We start from the raw sequence: 17267 nt of genomic DNA on the forward strand, positions 1-17267 counted from the left end.
GTTCTTGAAGACTTGAATGTTCCCTTGGGCATGGGGTTTGGAGGTTAGCCAAGCCCATCACTGCAAGTTTGTCTTTGGCTGCCATTGCTTTTCTTATTTTGATTGTGTTGTTTCATGCGGTTCTAACCCTATGTGTGCTGCCCAGAATTGCATTTGGGAGATGGGCAGCTATACAAATTAATACAATAAATAAATAAATGAAAAACAGAGTGGTAGTAGCCTGTATGAGCTGAGCTACAGATGCAGGCCAATCATCTATTGCAGTCTTTTGTTTCTGATAAGAGATTGGCACACTGGAACCGACTGAAAAATGCAGAGACAACATATATGGTACAATCCAAGAGAGAATGCACTACTGAAGGTCAGGGAGCTCTCCTTGTACATGGAAACCTACCTTGGCCAGTTTGCCTTTTATATTTAAACATGCGTGCTCCAGTCACCTGCAATGGAACGAAGGGTCTATTCTGCCATTTGGATCAATCAAAAACAGTCTTCCTTGAGCTGGGGCTCCCACTCATTGGAAGACACTGGAAGACTTGCAACCTCTAGAAAAAACTGAATTATGGTCCTAAAACATCTGGAGAAAATCAGGCTGGGGAAGCTGATGTTAAATGTATCATAGCTTCTCTATGGCAAAGTGTGGGCATTTATAGGTTGAAAGATAACTGGAAGAAAGTGAACCTTTTATTCACAAGCTGTTCTATGTACAAGCAAAACAAGCCCCCTTTTCAGCATGGATTTATCTCACAGGTTTAGAGATCATACAATGGCCAGTTTATGTCCTGTTTTCAGACATGGTAAAAATAAACACTTTTTGTTGACCAAAATGAGGGAACTGCCTCATCTGGCTCTGCCTGCTGCACAATTAATAATTTTTTTTTATTAAGCAGAAAAAAAGAAAGAGAAGGATTGTCTTACCAGGGTTGCAGTCTGTCAAGAGGGAGCAAATAGACAGCAAAACCTTTGAAATAGTCAAAGCAGGGCTCCAGTTGTCTTTCAGAATATCCAGACAGATTACTCCCTGACTGTTGATGTTGCAGTGATAGATTCTAGTACGGAAAGTAACCTACAGGTAGAAGAGCAACAGAAGGGGCGGGAGAGAAAATCATTACACGCTCTTCAGGCATAGTTTGTTACCTGTCTTGAATGTCTCCCTCAGTGGGAGACCTTTTGAAACCTGTCTTGAATGTCTCCCTCAGTGGGAGAACTTTTCTGTTGAGACCTTTCATTTTTTAAAAAATGTTTGTGATTCTGTATGCCTCATCCGAGAAGAAGTCCTCCCTCCTCCCTTGCAAGCAGCTGCCTTTTTCACGACTGCTATATATGTCTCAAAGTTAAAAGCTTTATTGTGGCTTTTTTCTGGCAAGTCTGCAGCATTTTTAAATCCTTAGAAAAAAAACAGACTACACATACACAAACATTTGCATGCCCTTGAGAAACAGCAGTTTCATCAGTTTCCATAGGGCAGACAAGTGACATTGCAAGCCCCAAGACATGCGTCCTTTCGTACCAAGTTGGAATGCAAGCACAAAAGGGCAGAGTTTGTGTCATGACGTCACCACACATGGCATAATTCTGTTGTCATAGCTAAAGATGCCTATGAACTATTTGCGTGTGCATGTGTAAAATGCCACTTAGATACCCAGCTTTCATTTAAGTTTGGTGTGTGTGAAATTCAGAGTGAGGCGCTAGCGTTTTCACTAATTACGGTGGCCAAACTAGATGATGCTAGTTTGAGAAATCTGGAGAGCACCGGGTTGGGGAATAAAGCTCAAACAGAACATGGGAGCCATCAGGATATACTGTAGATGTTATGACTCCCCCTCAACTAACCTTGGGGCTCTTGCTCTTGGTTCATCTACCTGTAACCTGACAGCTTTGAAAAATAAGACCATCACTAGATCCTCTCCAACTGTTTATTTAGGTGAGTTTTCCACCACAGTATGAATATGCTCAAAGGGCATGTTAGTAAATTCTGAATATTGCATAAACAGTCTTCAATGGCATCAGCTTCCATAGGAAACTAAATCTGACTCAAAATGTCATCACAGGCACAAGGTCTGTCTGGTCAGTGTAGAGCACATACTTTGCATCAAGATGGTCTCAAGTTTAATCTCTGACACTTCCATTTAACTTATCTTGGTGGGGGAAAGAAAGCTCTCCCTGATAAGTGACAGGAGACAATAAGGCCTAGATGTGTTAATAGCCTGCTCTGTTAACTAGGAGCTTGTGTTTCTATAGAATATACATATATGGCTGAAATTTGTTACACTTTTGTTTTGAGCCATATAATGTAGCAGTTTCAAGAAATATAGTTCTGAGCTATAGCAGAATGAACCTTGGAATAGACCCGTTCTCCTTAGCTTCTTTTGTTCCTCCTCTCACTTCATATAGCTTAGCCTAGCATGGAGCCTAGCTTCTCGCTCCTATTAAGCTAGAAGCCCTCTGCTGAATCTGAACCAGGAAACTCTGGTGTAATGTCGCTCAATAACCAGGGTTACTAAACCAGGATCTGAATTAATATAATCCAGAAATTAAGCACTAAAACGTGCAAGAAAAGGAGGTGGGGAGGGGACAGGGGAGCAATTCTACCTTAATACTTTTTACCATTAAACACTGTGGCTTTGGATGGAATCCATAGTGCACCCAGTTTTGTGTCATGTGCAAATCTAATGCATCTTCAGATTCCATTCATGTCATGAATGAACCCCTGAACAGCAGAGGACCCACTGAGCCTTGTGGCACTCTTGGGGATTCCTCTCTCTGCAAGGAATCAGGTCAAGGGCATGTCTAGTCCTGTCCCCTGTTTCCAGACATTTCAAGAAACCTACAAGCAGGAAAAGAGGGGAAAAGCACTGCCAAGTTGGCTTTGCATTTGAGCCTTTTGCAGTTATGCTGTATGACAAGCTTCTTCTGAAATTGATAGGAAACCTGAAAATGCAGATTGAGATATAAGATGGGAATTTGTGTGGCTTCCCCCCACCTTCTTTTTCACTTTTTAAAAAGAAAACGGAAATAAATCTTAATCTTTTGGGCATGACTAAAATAATTCTTTGGATCCTAGCCAGAATATAGTACTTGTTAGACAAATGAAGAGACAGAGAGAGAAGGTGGGGGGGACTTAGCTTCTTGATTTCTTTTGCAGGTATTCAACAGATTAACTGGCTTAGTAAACCTAACATTTGGTCTACTTATTCAATAGCAGAATTTGAATCTTCTTCACTGAACATCTGCTGCACAGCTGCAATTTTTAAACAAACATTTATATTGGCATAAATATCTCTATTATATCAGCAAGCACAGGAAATTTTAGCTTATGCTTCAGACCATGTTAAGAGCTACCATAGATTTGACATACCTTTTTTAAAAATAACTTTCAGGAAGCAGGGGCACACACGCTTTGTAAAAAATGTACAATTGACTTCAATGCTGATTCTACTTGCACTTTCACTAAATGCCACATTCCACCTCATCTGGCAATTTTGAGGCATTTTAGTTCATTTGCGCTGATGCTATCATTCAGGGCGCTTGAGTTCAACGTCAGCCAAAATGCCAATGACACGTGGTCAAAACTGCAACTTGTTTTGTACTTAATATCTCTTTTGGTTAAATTTGCAATGCATTATTGGCTTTCAGTCCTCTTTTCACCTACAACTCCACTGTGCTGGTGCATTTCTTATGCCGAGCATGAAAGTCTCAGACAGAGGGAAAGCCTGTGCCAGTTTAAAGATCCAAACTGGGGCGGGGGGGGGGAGCAGGGACATAGGTCCCTAGCTCTGCGTGGTCTTTCTCACAATCTAAAAATGTATCATACTTAAATCCTGGATTATATTAAGATTCTATACAAATCTGTGCCTCCAATTTTCTCTTTTTGGGGCAATGTGTAAGTAGCTGCTGTACTTGGCTATTGGTGCTGTACTTGGGTAACTGAGCTCTTTTCAGTTTACATTTACTACCCCACCAAGAGACAGTGGAACTTAGTTTACTTCTTACCCTAACTCCTTTTTGACTCTAGGAATGTTCCTATTTTCTTTACTTTGCTCAATTGTTACTTTTCAGTAGCTATATGATTGCCCCATGATACGAAAGCTGACCCTGAGCTTTCTACTCAAAGTGCACATTACACTACTGTCAAGTAGTTCAAAAAATTTAATGACATATTAATAATTTAGGGCTGGGACAGGCAACCCACAGCCTGTTCTGGAATCCCTCTCTGCCTGCAAGATCATGCTTCTAAAATTTAATGGCAAACTACTGCATAATGCTGTATGATTTTCCATACTTCTTAAAAACTGAAAACACAAAGTTAAAATAGATGTGTCAAACCTCCAACACGTTTAATTGCATCTATTTTGCATCAAGCCACTGATAAATGTATGGACAAATACTTTGCACTTTGATATATCCTTTCTTGATGTTTTTTTTTTTTAAAGAGTCATCATACCTCCACCCCCACCCCCTGGCCAATGGGAAAAAGGGCTGAAAATTCAGATCCACTGCCTCCAGGAATGCATAATGTCATTGTCAGAGATGTACTTCAGTATATGACTTGGCTGAACATTATAACCATGTACATTCTTAATATAATGAAGAGAATCTTTCAGTATGTTCAAAGTGTGTAAAAATCCATGTTTTGTACTAGAGCATACGTACAAGATTTAAATGGTGAATTATAAACAGCTGTCAAGTAAGGATATGCTTTATTTATGTTTCAGTAGATTTTGAAACAACTAGGAAAAGAGCACTTATCACAGAAGCAGACCACAAGCTGAAATGTTTGATAATTAAAGAAGCACTGTATCTGAATGTCACGTTATTAGATAAAGCTTTATAACTTTTAGAGAGTATTTATCAAATTATACACTATCAAGCAAACCAGGGCTTACAAACTTCTGTTTTTCATTTTAGCCTGTAAGATTACACACCTCCATTGTTGATTGAAATAAATCTGATTTAAAGCAAGGTGGGCAGCTTTATCTTGTGAGGGCTACCATAACCCGCTTTCAAAAGACTTGGGCAAATAAGCAGGATAGAGTGCTGGCAAGAACTGTCCTGTCTCTCTGGCATCATGCTAGCTCAGGGAAACAAGGGTCGGAAAAAGAATGAGAGAAAATGGAGTATCAGAATAAAAAAGGATGGCATCAGAAAGATGAAATGGTTGTTTCTTCCACTTTTCTCAGTGGCCTCACTTGCTTTAGCCCCATTTCTACTACAGCACATGCCTGCTCACAAATGGTCCAAAATACTGTATCCCTTGAGAGGAAAAAAATCTGATGTAAGGCTTGAGCCATATGTGAAGAAAAATGACTTGCATCTTCAAAACAGAGTCACAGAATATTACCTGGTACTGTTACTACCAGGACTAGGTTGCTGCTACTACCACATCTGGTTTCTTTAAGCAATGCTCATTTGATCAAAGTAGAGGAGTTAAACAAGATATTTTATGACCTCTTAAATTATTTTTCCTCATGGATGCAGAAGTAATGGAAATTATGCCCTCCAAATTCCACTCCTTCTGTCTAATAGGTAGCAGCAGAAAAATGGGGTCTGGAGTGGCAATTTCTCATGCCCTAATATTCTCAGAAAGTGCCCAGCTTGGAATGCCTCCAGTGAGTGCTGCAGTACCCTGAAGGTAAGTTATTGTGGATCCCTTGCCCCAGTTTGCTAGTGATCCTGGGCTATCCACCATGTTGGAAATGCTTCTTGCAGTTGTAGCTTTTCCTGATTGAGAATGGAAGGCAATTGAAAATATTTAACAAGAAACTTTATACCCTTACCTTTGGTGGTTTAAACGGATAATCAGATGAAAATGTGATATCCAGAAAAAATACGCCACCTTCGTATACAGAACCTGGGGGACCAAGGATAGTAGATCTCCATTCATAAATGTTATCACCTTTAGGCCCAGCACTATTAAAATAAGCAAGAGGGAGAAAGAGAGAGAAGAGAGAGAGAAAATGAACTTTATGACCTTTTACAATCATTATTCTTGTGAATGGCGTCTGTTGTTTATATATGGCTTGGTGCTTCTTGGTGTGAAGAAACTGTCCATTATCATTTGTGCTTCTATCAATATATTCAACACAAGGCCCATCTTTGTCTTTTGTAACAGTTAGCTGTGTAGGCTTTTGTTTGTTGCTCTCTGTGGGCACATGGGGCACATACAAAACTGTCTTAATGCGCAAAGGCTACATAATTCTCCCACATTTATAGCCTATTTTTTGTACAAGAAATTCATGACGGCGTACATAAGATTATCCAAATTTATCCTCACAAGCCCATAAAGTAGGTTAGCATAACACACCACGTAAGCTTCCTAGGGGAGTGAGGATCTGAACCCAGGTTTTTCCAGCAATATTCCAACAATCTCTTATGCTGTGTACCTGGATATAGAGTGAAGCTTTTAAGTAAATTTATACAAGAAAGTTTATAGTTTTTAAAAAACATGTTAAGTCTTTATTATCACTTTCATGTACTTTAAGCAGTAATGGTTCTTGGGATTGCAGAAAAGGGATGAGGAACCATATACGTATAATCCTAAAACTTCTTCGCTTATTCTCTGGTCTAAGGTAAATAAATTAAATGACCTCTCTATGATAAGGTAACCTTTATTTCTTGATCTAATACACTTACAGTTTTATATGCAGTCAGTTGCAAGTAATTTTCTGGGATCCTACTACTTCATGTCCCCCAACTCACAACCATTTTTTCTTTTCTATTAGTCTAATAGAATTCCCTACTATGCCTGGGAATTATGAACTGCAATCCCACATATCTGGAGACCCATCAAACTGGGGGAGACTGTAGTATAAATATTTCCCAAAGCCCTTAAAGTTGTTCACTCGCTTCCTGAGAAATGGTGAAAATGAAATCTGAATTTGCCAATCCATAAAGTGTCTCATACTCTGCCAACTTTGCCAAAGATGTTTATTTTAAAAAATATAGTCTGACATGCCACAATGAATCCAAAAGTGGATTTATTTCCTCTAATGATTCCTTACCCCCACTCCACTCCATTCCTTCCTATAATATAAGAATATATAGGAAGGAATGGAGTGGGGGTAAGGAATCATTAGAGGAAAGCAGAAGTGACGACACTGTTGTTCAACTAAGCTTCCTCTTCAAAGGCCAGTTTAGACAGAAGAATTACAGTTTTTAAGTGTGACTGTGAAGGAACTGAAAAGGCTATAAATATACATTTAGATTAACACTATAAGAACTTCTGCCTTTCATAAAGCCAGAATGTCCTGTTTCCATTTCTTTCTATTCTACACTTCTCAGAATGAATTTCTGGCAAACTTTCCACAAAAAAGCAACTTTCTTAAAAAGAAAACGTGCAATTCAAAGAGAAATCTTGAACGGAAATATCAAAAGGCATAGTTATTATTATTTAAAATATAGGGCTACATTCATTTCCACAGTTAGAGTTCTTCTTGCTCTCTTGTCCCTTGCAACTTCTACCCAACCGCCAATCTGTTCTACAGAAGAGTTGGAAAACAGCACAGGGGTGCAAGGTGCAAAGGTTTCTTCCTTCTGGAAGTGGCTAAAATTGAATACAACTGGGAAGTAGAAAAAAAACAGCCTGGAAAAAGGTAATGGAAATTCATTTCCAAATCACAGCAAGAAAATTGCATGGATATATCTATGTAAGTCACTAGGGGTAGAGGCATCCATCGCGGGAGTGGGAGATATCAAGAAATAAAAATGGCAGTCACAACTGTGCAATTAAAGCCCCATCCCTTTTTTTACATGTGTTGTACATGCAACCCATATAAAAAAGGGTGGGGTTCTGATTGCACAGTCAGAGCTGCCATCTGGGCCTTTGTGACACCCCCCCCCCCCCGCACACACCCTTCATTATGAGTTGAGTTCAGGTTATTTATGGCTCCGCTTTTTTACTTCATAGTAAAACTGTTTTAGACATAAGTTGTTTTATAGATAAGGGATTTGAATTTCTCAGCTGCTGAGAAAGCTGCAGCTAAACTAGGAATATACTGAGAGTGATCCGGAGACAAAAATGCCTGTATTAGCACAAAGAAAGCAACGCTGAAAATAGGACAAGAAGTGCAGAGCTCTTCCCTCAGTGGGGAGAGGAGGCGGCGCAAGTCCACAGCAACCGATTCTGTGTACCCTCCTCTGCTACTTTATTCTGCACCCAGGATTTGACCCTTTGAAATGGTAACAGTCTGAAGTATATCTGGCAATATTTCAAACTGTTAACTTTGGTCTTCTAATCAGTATCGCTTTTATAACACAAGTGCTGCAAATAAAGGTTAGGAAAATTCTGACTGAGAAGAGGCAAGATGGCATAAGGCCATGTAACTGATAGCATTCACAAATCAAAGCACCATAGAATTTCTTTTTTAAACCGAAACAATACAAAAAGTGGGAGCGACACAGAAAATATTTAAAACTTGAGCACAGGTCATCAGGTTTTCTAATTAACTCTTGACATCCATTAAGCACATAGCTCTTAATTAGCATTAGCTTGGAAGTTAAATTTCTCTGGAACAATTCAATATTGGCACAGGTTTCCTTAATGGCTCTTTTATAGCTTAATGCAGGGGTTTGTGCTCCTATATCATCTGTCAGTTGCCTTTCCTTCAAATCTAATAGCTGGATGCAATTCAGTCAGTTTAATGAAACACTGAATTGACTTAGCAACATATTTCAGCCAGATTAATCAGTCACAATTAAGGTTACTGCCTCAAGCCGTGTGCCAAACTACCTGCTAATCACTCAGAGTCAGAACAAGGGCATCTATCAATTAAATAGTCAATCATCTAAAAGCAATAACTCCTAAGTTACTATTTACAATCATTTTAGTGCATTTACTGCATTACAAGGCACCAGGCTAGAAACCCAGAGACCGCGAGTTCTAGTCCCGCCTAGTCACAAAGCCAGCTGGGTGACCTTGGGCCAGTCACTTTCTCTCAGCCCTACAAAGGAGGCAAGGGCAAACCATTCCTGAAAAACCTTGCCGAGAATACTGCAGGGACTTGTCCAGGCAATCTCAGAGAATCAGACACAATTGTATGGACTAAAAACAACAACACTGCATTACCATTACTGTCGCTTAACCTTACAAAGGTTGCTCACTGAGAGGGAGGATCTACTACAACATTTCAGGTAGTCTGGCCCTATAGATCAGCCTTTTCCCAACCACTCTTTAGATACATGGGCTTATAATTCCCATGCTGACTGGGGAATAATGGAAATTGTAGTTTGACACGTCAGTTAAACACTAGCCTAGAGAATGTTGTTGTGGATATAGAAGCATGTTGCAAAAAACTGATTATTCTACTAGCCCCAAACAGTGATTTTTATTGTGGCAGAATCCAGGAGGAACTAAAATATATGAAAGCATCTCCAATGCAATAATTTTTGATGGACCAATATGTAACGTTAGATTTATTTTTTAAACTATAGTCTGAAGCATTCAAACGTTCATCAAAGAAAACCATGATGAACACACATCTTTTCAATTACCACTGACTTATCAGATACTGAAGATTACCTATAGTAAAAATATCAGATAAAACTTACTTTTACCTTACATTATACAGCTACAGAGCAGTATGAGTCCTGGCTAATGCCTTTATGAATTCAGGGCACTTTTGTACCACCACCACTTTTGCCCCTCAAATCTTGTGAAACAGCTTACAATCAACCAGCTAGTGTTCTTATCATAACCAATCTTAAAACAATGGCAACCCCACAGTCTTCCTTATGGAGGGCAAACTAATCAGCACCCATCCACTTCATGCTATGTTTATTCCCTGTTGCATTATCTCTTGGTTCCATGCAAGACCAGTGCTCCATTGACTGAGGTAAGAACCAGGGGTTTCCACCAATGGGATATCATCCTTCTCCCAAACTCTGTGGATCGCTGGTGTTGTGGATTGAAACATGACCTCTTGCCATTTCTGCCTTGCCACAATGAAGTGTGGAATCAGGGGAGAGCAGCGCTGATGCACCACCATATCTCTGTGTGGAATGCCATCATTTCACCCTGGCTTCCCCCTCCAGTCTCTGTAATGGTAGATGTTTATGCAGGTCAAGCTGTTGAGAGTTCAATCAAGAGACAATGAATGAAAATAACTCCCCGTTAGAGATGGGCAACATGCGACCAATGACCTGTAATTCAGCAAAAACTCAAAAGTTGTATGTTGCCTACCCTTGCATTAAAACTTGGTGAAATGACACTAGATTCTATTATATGATGATAGAGCTGCCTTGTAGCCATTCAGGCTATTTGTCCATCTAGTCCAACTTTCTCTGCTATGACTGGTAGCCACTTTCCAGAAACGCAGACAGAGGTCTTTCTTATCACCTCTCACTGCTTCTTTTAACTGAGAAGTTGATGACTGAACCTGGAACATTTACAACCACATTATATGCTCCGACAAAATGCTATTGCCCCTCCATGTGGTCCATACCAATCTTATTTCACATTAGGAACATATGCCCTGTTTTTGTTCTTCCTTTTGAGGAGTCCAAGTGATTCCCAGATCGATAAAAAATATATCCTCATTTAAAACAGTCTGATATTATATCATCTCAATTGATTTCATCTTCCATGAAGATTAATCTGCTAAAAACACACTGGAATGGGAAACCAGAGTGGGTCTATCAATTCAATGCAAACAATAAGATGGAATGGTATCCAGAAAAATCACTTTCTCTCCAAAAAGACCAAATGCATTTTGAGGCCTGACACTCTGCCTCAGAGATATTTTTTAAAGCCTTGTTTAGACAGATAGCAACGAAGCTTAAATACACACTGAGAATCTCTGGTTTTGGTTAAGTTTTAGAAATATATCTATCAACAATACCTCTCTGCCTCCTTTTTTCCCTGCCTCAGTTTTCAGTCCTTCTCAGCCTCTCAGACCATAAATTTCCCTCTCTCTTAGTTCAGGAGACACACGAAGGAAATCTCACAGCAGTGATGGAAGACGGTTCAAATCACAGGGAGAGCCCACATGCCTGGAGTATGTTTCCTCCATCAGAGATTTTCCTCAGTTTATAAATAGTGGAAAGGCAAAGCTGGCAGAGGAGATCATGGATAGGGGCAGTGAGGGGGTGGGGGGTGGCAGAGGCAGACTTGTCTCCCCCTCCCACAACTTAGCAATGTTGGGAAGGACAAGAAACGAAAGGAGCTGCAGTCTCAATCTTCTCTTGTGGACAGTGTTGATACCATCTTCTTCTTTGAGGGAGCTTCTCTTCTCCTGCTCAGCCACCACGGCCTCCTTCTAGGCTTCCCCTTCCTTGGCTCCGTATGTGTATTCTAAAAATGCTAGATGGCCATCCAGATAGTATGGAACCCAAACGTGCCTTGTTTTGAAAGAATTCTTTGACACAAAAACAGCAAGCATCTGAACCAATCAGAGGCTGTCTGTCGAGATGCACAGCCAATGAAGGAGTAGCAAGAACACAGACCATACATCCTTCAAAGCAGCATCTGAGGGATCAGTGACCTTTTCTTTATATTCTGATAAGTTCTTTCTTTTAATGCCGGGTGCTTCTTCAGCAGTTTTAACTAGTCATCACTGTTAGCCTCTGAAGGAGGAGGGGGAGATCATTCAAGGACCCTTCTGAATTGTGGGGGCTCCAGGTTACCATAGCTGTTTTACTGTTGGCCTGGGATTACTCCCAGTTCCAATCCAACCTGTTGAACGGAGCCTACTGTAGCAAAATTTATTTTGTACACAATGATTCGAGTTAAATACACAATGGTTCAAGTTCATTACACAATACTACTTGCGCAGTATTATACAATAATACTGTTCTGGCTTACATACAAATTTGACTTAAGGACAGACCTTGGGAATGGAACTCGTTCTTGTATATATTTTGTTTCATAGGTGATTACATACTATAGCAATCTCCCTCAAATTCAATATTATTTTATCCAGACTATTCTCCCCTCCTCTTTATTTTGCTCCAGTGATTATACTTGAGTTTATTATTTGCTTACAAGAGCTTAATCTTATAAACATGAGCACCAACTGAAGCACATCACAGCACAATGCAAAGAGAACTCATCAAACTACAGTGATTCTTAAAACAATGTTATGCCAGATCAGAGAATACAGAAAATAATCTGCATCCAATATTCTGACAATGAATTTATGCCATCAAAATGGCACCAGCTGTGCAAAAAACAAAACAAAAAAGGCAGCACTGGGCTGCTGGGGAGGAAGAAATTCCAGAATTCTCAGAAGTACAAAAATATTTTAAGAAGACTAAGAGGACCCCCTCCCCCAAACCCATCAGACTAATGAGGCCTAAATGTGCTCAGTGACCACAGAATGCTAAGTGTGAGGAACAAGAAATGAAAGAGTCTGTTAGCTCAGCCTATTCCCTTCCTAATCCCAAGAAGCATCCTTCTATTCTGGAGGATTCTTTTACAGGTAATCCTCACTTAACAACCATTTGTTGAGCAACTGTTCAAAGTTATGGTGGTGCTGAAGGAATGGTAGTTATGACCAGTCCTCAAAGTTCCAGCCATTGGAGCAGTTCCAGGAAGAGATCAGGCTCTTAAGAAAACTCTGAAGAACAGGTTTCCCCGTAACTGGGCTGTATGAGACTGAGATTCTTTAAAATAACACTGATAAACCTCCGGTACTTTGATCAGTGCAGCAATGTGAACTTGATGACAGGGACTGACTTACCATCTGTTTATGCAGAAAAAGAACATTTTCTTCTTACAATAAAGACCTTGCAAAGTTAACCGAGCTGGATCCCTAGCTTCTTTTTTCCCAGATGGAAACATGCTCAAAATACATAATTTAGCCTGGGATCTTATAAAAAGTTAAAGGCTTGCACAGAAATTGTATGAGAAAACCTGCCCAAAGCCACAGAATGGCAATAATTTGGGGATCCCCAAAATATGAAGTGACTTATGATCAAGTAACAAAGCCCAAATACACAGAAATGAAATAATCCTTTATTTAATACAAGTTTTCTATACAGTACTACCTTCGAGGCAACATACCTGGTAATAAAATCAAATCAAGCTCAATAAAAAAATACAAAGGCTGCTACCCAGAACCACTTTCTACCTCAAAAGCAGGGAATTTGTCTCCTCTTTATCTCCATTTCCATATCTCTTCTCTTTCTATTTTGTCTCACAGCTTTTAATCTCAGCAACGTTAAGATGTGTGGACTTCAATTCCCAGAATTCCCATGGGAGAAACACAGTTTTAATGTATAGCAAAGTGGGACCTGCAACAAAACACTGTGTTTCCAGAGTTCCAGCCAATCAGCCTCCATTCCATTCCCCTCTTTCTGGTTTTCCATCTCTTAACCAACCAGACCCTGAGAATCATTGAGCATGCTCAATTTTCACTGGGTGATCCCCAAACCCTGCTGTCAGGGCTTCTTTTACAGGTAGTCCTCACTTAAGGACCATTTGTTCAGCAACTGTTCAAAGTTACAGCAGTGCTGAATGATTGATAGTTATGACCTGTCCTTGAAGTTCCGGCCATTGCAACACCCCTGCAGTCATATGATCAAAATTCAGGCACTTGGCAACCCGCTCGCACTTACCACTGCAAGGGCACTTCAAACTCCCCCCACCCATCTTCCCCCCCATCTCTGCCCTTTTGGCCACCTTGCACTCTGCCACATACCCCTGCTCTCTCTGCCACTGCCGCCCCCCCAGCTGACCTCCATCTTCTTCCTCCGGCTGCTTGTCTGGGAACCAGGTGCTGGGCGAGGGTGCAGCCTTGGGATGCGTGCACAGTGGGGTGGCAGAGCCTCATCTGCTGAAGGGAATTTGCTGGGCCTGGCTGGGGAGGAAGTAGCGGGATAGGATGGCAAGGCACAGAGCTCTCCGACACCAGGCAAGGAAGGAGAGGCGGCGGCAGAGGCTATGTGGAAGGCCCAGTTCAGGGTGGCGGCAGAACAGGAAAAAGCGGAGGGACGAGAGCCTCCCAGAGGCACAGTATGTTGCCTGCAGCTCGCATTGGAAGTGCTCCTGGAGAAATGGCCTGTGGGGCTTCAGTGAGGGGTGAAGGCAAGCCCAGCACTGAGAGAACCTACCCGCAGGCCCTCTGCTTGCTCTCAGCCCAGCCTTACTCCTGCAAAGCCTCGTGAAGGGCCAGGAGCTTCCAAAGTGAGCTGCAGAGTGCACGCCAGAAGCAACCCTGGAGAAACAGTCTGCGGTTTTCCTGATTTTTTTTCAAAATGAAACTACTGACCTTGTAGTCTTCTTCATTTACAAACAGAAACAATTCAATTTCTGGCAAAACAGTAATAATACGGCTGCAAAAAGCTACATACTTTTATGAAACACATTCACTATGTCCATCACACTGAGTTTTTATACCCTTAATTTAGCTCCTACTTCACATGCCATGCCACATTTAATATCACAGTCCCGATATTTAATATCAAGAATAGTAAGTTGGATCTTCTCTAAGTTACATAGCCTATATCTCTTATAGCTTATTTTGTTAGTAAACAATACTGGGTTGGATCCAAACTTAGGCTTAAAGCATATCCAGTGAAATCAGACTAATTTAAGTTTCATGAATTTCAATAGACTTTTTCTTAATCAACCTTAAATATGGATCTAACCCAGTATTTTTTACTAACAAGAAATGATATAATGGAGATATATTGCAAGCCTAATGACTTACCCCTAACCTAAGGAGAGATATAGAAGATCACACTGTAAAATTTGCTGCTGATTACAAAATTAGTCAAAGGATATTTCACACATTACTGTACTCATTTTTGAAGAATGGAAACTTCAGGACATCTTCATTTAATGGTATTCTCAGAAAAGGTGAATGTGCAAAAGCATTTTCAAACATGTATTATGCATGTGTACAAATCAGAGTTTCCTAGTCTTGTTGCTGTAGAATCATTTTAATTCTCAAGAAGAGAATCACACAACATACCTGTGCAAGACAAACCAATGGCCACATTACTAGCACTAAAATATCTAGAGCACCAGGATGCTTAAAACCCATGTTTCATGTAGCTGGAGCTGAACTGCAGAATGAGCCTGCTAGGGAAGAAATGTGAGTGCGTTTCAAGTGTGAGAGGGGGAAAAAGGCAAAAAAGAAAGGAAAAAAAGAGGGAATACCAGGAGGGTTGGCTCTCAGCATGGCCCTTTCACACCAGCAGTTCCATTTCTTTTCATTGCCACGGTCACCCTAGCATCAGTGCAGGGTGGCAACAATAAAAGGGAGGGCATTAAACCAAAACCATGGATATCGAGACCCGCAGCCATCAGATGACAGAGACTGATTACTCAGCACAGTGACACAACAACACATCACCACAGTCTCTATTCTGCAAACATGTTTGTTGAGGTACCACTGAGGGAACACAACAGAGGGAACCCAATGTTAGGCTATCAGAAATTGCAGAAGGCCAAGTATGAGTAGGATATTAAATAGCTTGCACAGGCACAGGGTCTGAGTCGAAAGTTGTCATTTTTAGATAGTGGCTTTAAAATGCTTTTATGGTCCTGATGGGAAGCCATCTTGAGATGGATGGATGGATGGATACACGCACACACTTTTTTTTTCAGTCACTCAGTTTATTAGTCTTACACCAGTGTGTTTATGAGTGATCTGATCTATGGGCACTTACAAATCTATCTTAAGACATCAATAAATAAATTGGAGACAAAATTAAAATACATCTATAAAACAACTTGACTAGAACCTGTGAGTAAACTCCAAAAGGAGAAATCTATGTCTAGATTATAAGAGAGGTAGTATCTAAATTACATAAAATGTGGTGATATCTAAAATTTATGCAGAGCGATGATATCTAAAATTACATAAAATACTTCTCTGTAGCAGGAGCTTGGCCTATCAAGGTGTGGCGAATTTTACATGCTGCAGTGTAAAAGCTAGCCATGCACGCTGTAATAAATGGCAGTTCATCTGTAAGCAGCATCTGGGCACAGGCTGAATCTGAGCAACCAGGATATCTGCTGATCAGAGGGAAGATAAATCTAGTTCAAATGTCTCTATAGAAGGAGCAATGAAGAAGAACATGTTCTGGGGTTTCCACCTCTCCAGAATCACAGCCTTTTAGTACTGCCATCCAATAGTGAAGAGGGGAGAGCATGACATGTGGTGAGAGAGAATTGTTTCTAGTTGCGTAAGACAGCCGGAAGCAGTGACACCATATCTGTTGTTTGGTGACAACAGGAAGGCTGGGGCCTTCCCTAGATCTACCTGACACTCGGTATCCATTATCTTTTGCCTCGGGGTTTGTTTCACCTGATCATATTCCCTCCTGAGAATCAAGGAGGGAGAGACGCCTAAACTTGGAGTTCAGATTTAACAGCCTTAATCCAGATACACTGAAAGTTGTCCTGGAGAATTAATAGTGCTAGGCCTTGAGGATAAAAGTTAAGCTTTAGCCAAAGGTTTATGGAAGCAAGACACACTCTCGCCTCAACTTTGATCCTACCTGTCTCCAGTTGTAGATAGGTATTTGAGACACAGCAGGGTATCTGGAGAGCTGCTCTGATGAATTTAGATTGTACCCACTTCCAAGGTAGTAAAGCAAAAAGCTGGAGGGCCAACAAAAGTCCAGTAGGGGAGCTGGGCTAATGCCTTAGCCTGAAAAAAGCTGAAGTGTGGCTGGGATGTAATATTCTCCCTTGGAGCGAAAAATATTAAGAATGGCGTTGGTAAATCTTTCTCCAGTGGTAGAGTGCATATTCTCAGTGAGCTTTCCTTGAATCAGGGGCATGCATAACTACTCCTAATTGAAGTAGGTCACCTATTGTGTCTTGTGACCATTACTGCTCCATGAGCAGAGCCTCAGGCTCTTGGCAAATGCCATAATCTTGGCTTTTTGATCATTTATGGACAAATGATCATTGCTGCAGTATTGAGCCAGTGCTCTCAGAGCTCGTTTAAGGACTACTGGTGTTCTGGAATGCAACCCCTTAGTTTGGGGAGATGGAAATTCAAATTGTTTAGCATCTCACCATTACCATTGATGTAGAAATTGAAAAGCAGAGGGGCCTGAATACATCCCCATTTGACTCCCTTTTGAGTTTTACTGGCTTTGTGAGAAAACTTTACATATTGCATCTGACCTTAAGAGTTGTATTAGTGTGCAAGGCTTGAATTAAGTAGAGAACCCTACGGTCGATTGATGAGACTTCCAGCTTCTCCCATAGTTTGGCCCTGGATATAGAATCAAAGGCTGTCTTAAGATCTATGAAGGCAGCATAAGTGATGCTACATTGTTGGTTGAGTATTTTTCAATCAAGTGTTGTAGGA

The 17267-nt window shown here is 40.7% G+C and overlaps 1 protein-coding gene across 4 annotated transcripts in view; it reads right to left on the bottom strand.

The window, feature by feature from the left end:
* The window catches only part of UBE2E3 (ubiquitin conjugating enzyme E2 E3), a 109048-nt gene that overhangs the window by 6868 nt on the left and 84913 nt on the right, over positions 1–17267 (bottom strand). For all 4 annotated transcript variants that reach the window (XM_007422294.3, XM_025177323.2, XM_088135745.1 and 1 more), the window contains 2 exons: positions 5778–5910; positions 919–1066 (listed from right to left, as the gene is read on the bottom strand). In XM_007422294.3, coding sequence (XP_007422356.1) covers positions 919–1066; positions 5778–5910 — 281 coding nt within the window. The remainder of the gene's footprint in view (positions 1–918; positions 1067–5777; positions 5911–17267) is intronic.

Source organism: Python bivittatus, unplaced genomic scaffold (genome assembly GCF_059951505.1).
Source record: "Python bivittatus isolate LINGU-HERP-01145 unplaced genomic scaffold, Pbiv_v1 ctg000200_np1212, whole genome shotgun sequence".
NCBI lineage: Eukaryota > Metazoa > Chordata > Lepidosauria > Squamata > Pythonidae > Python > Python bivittatus.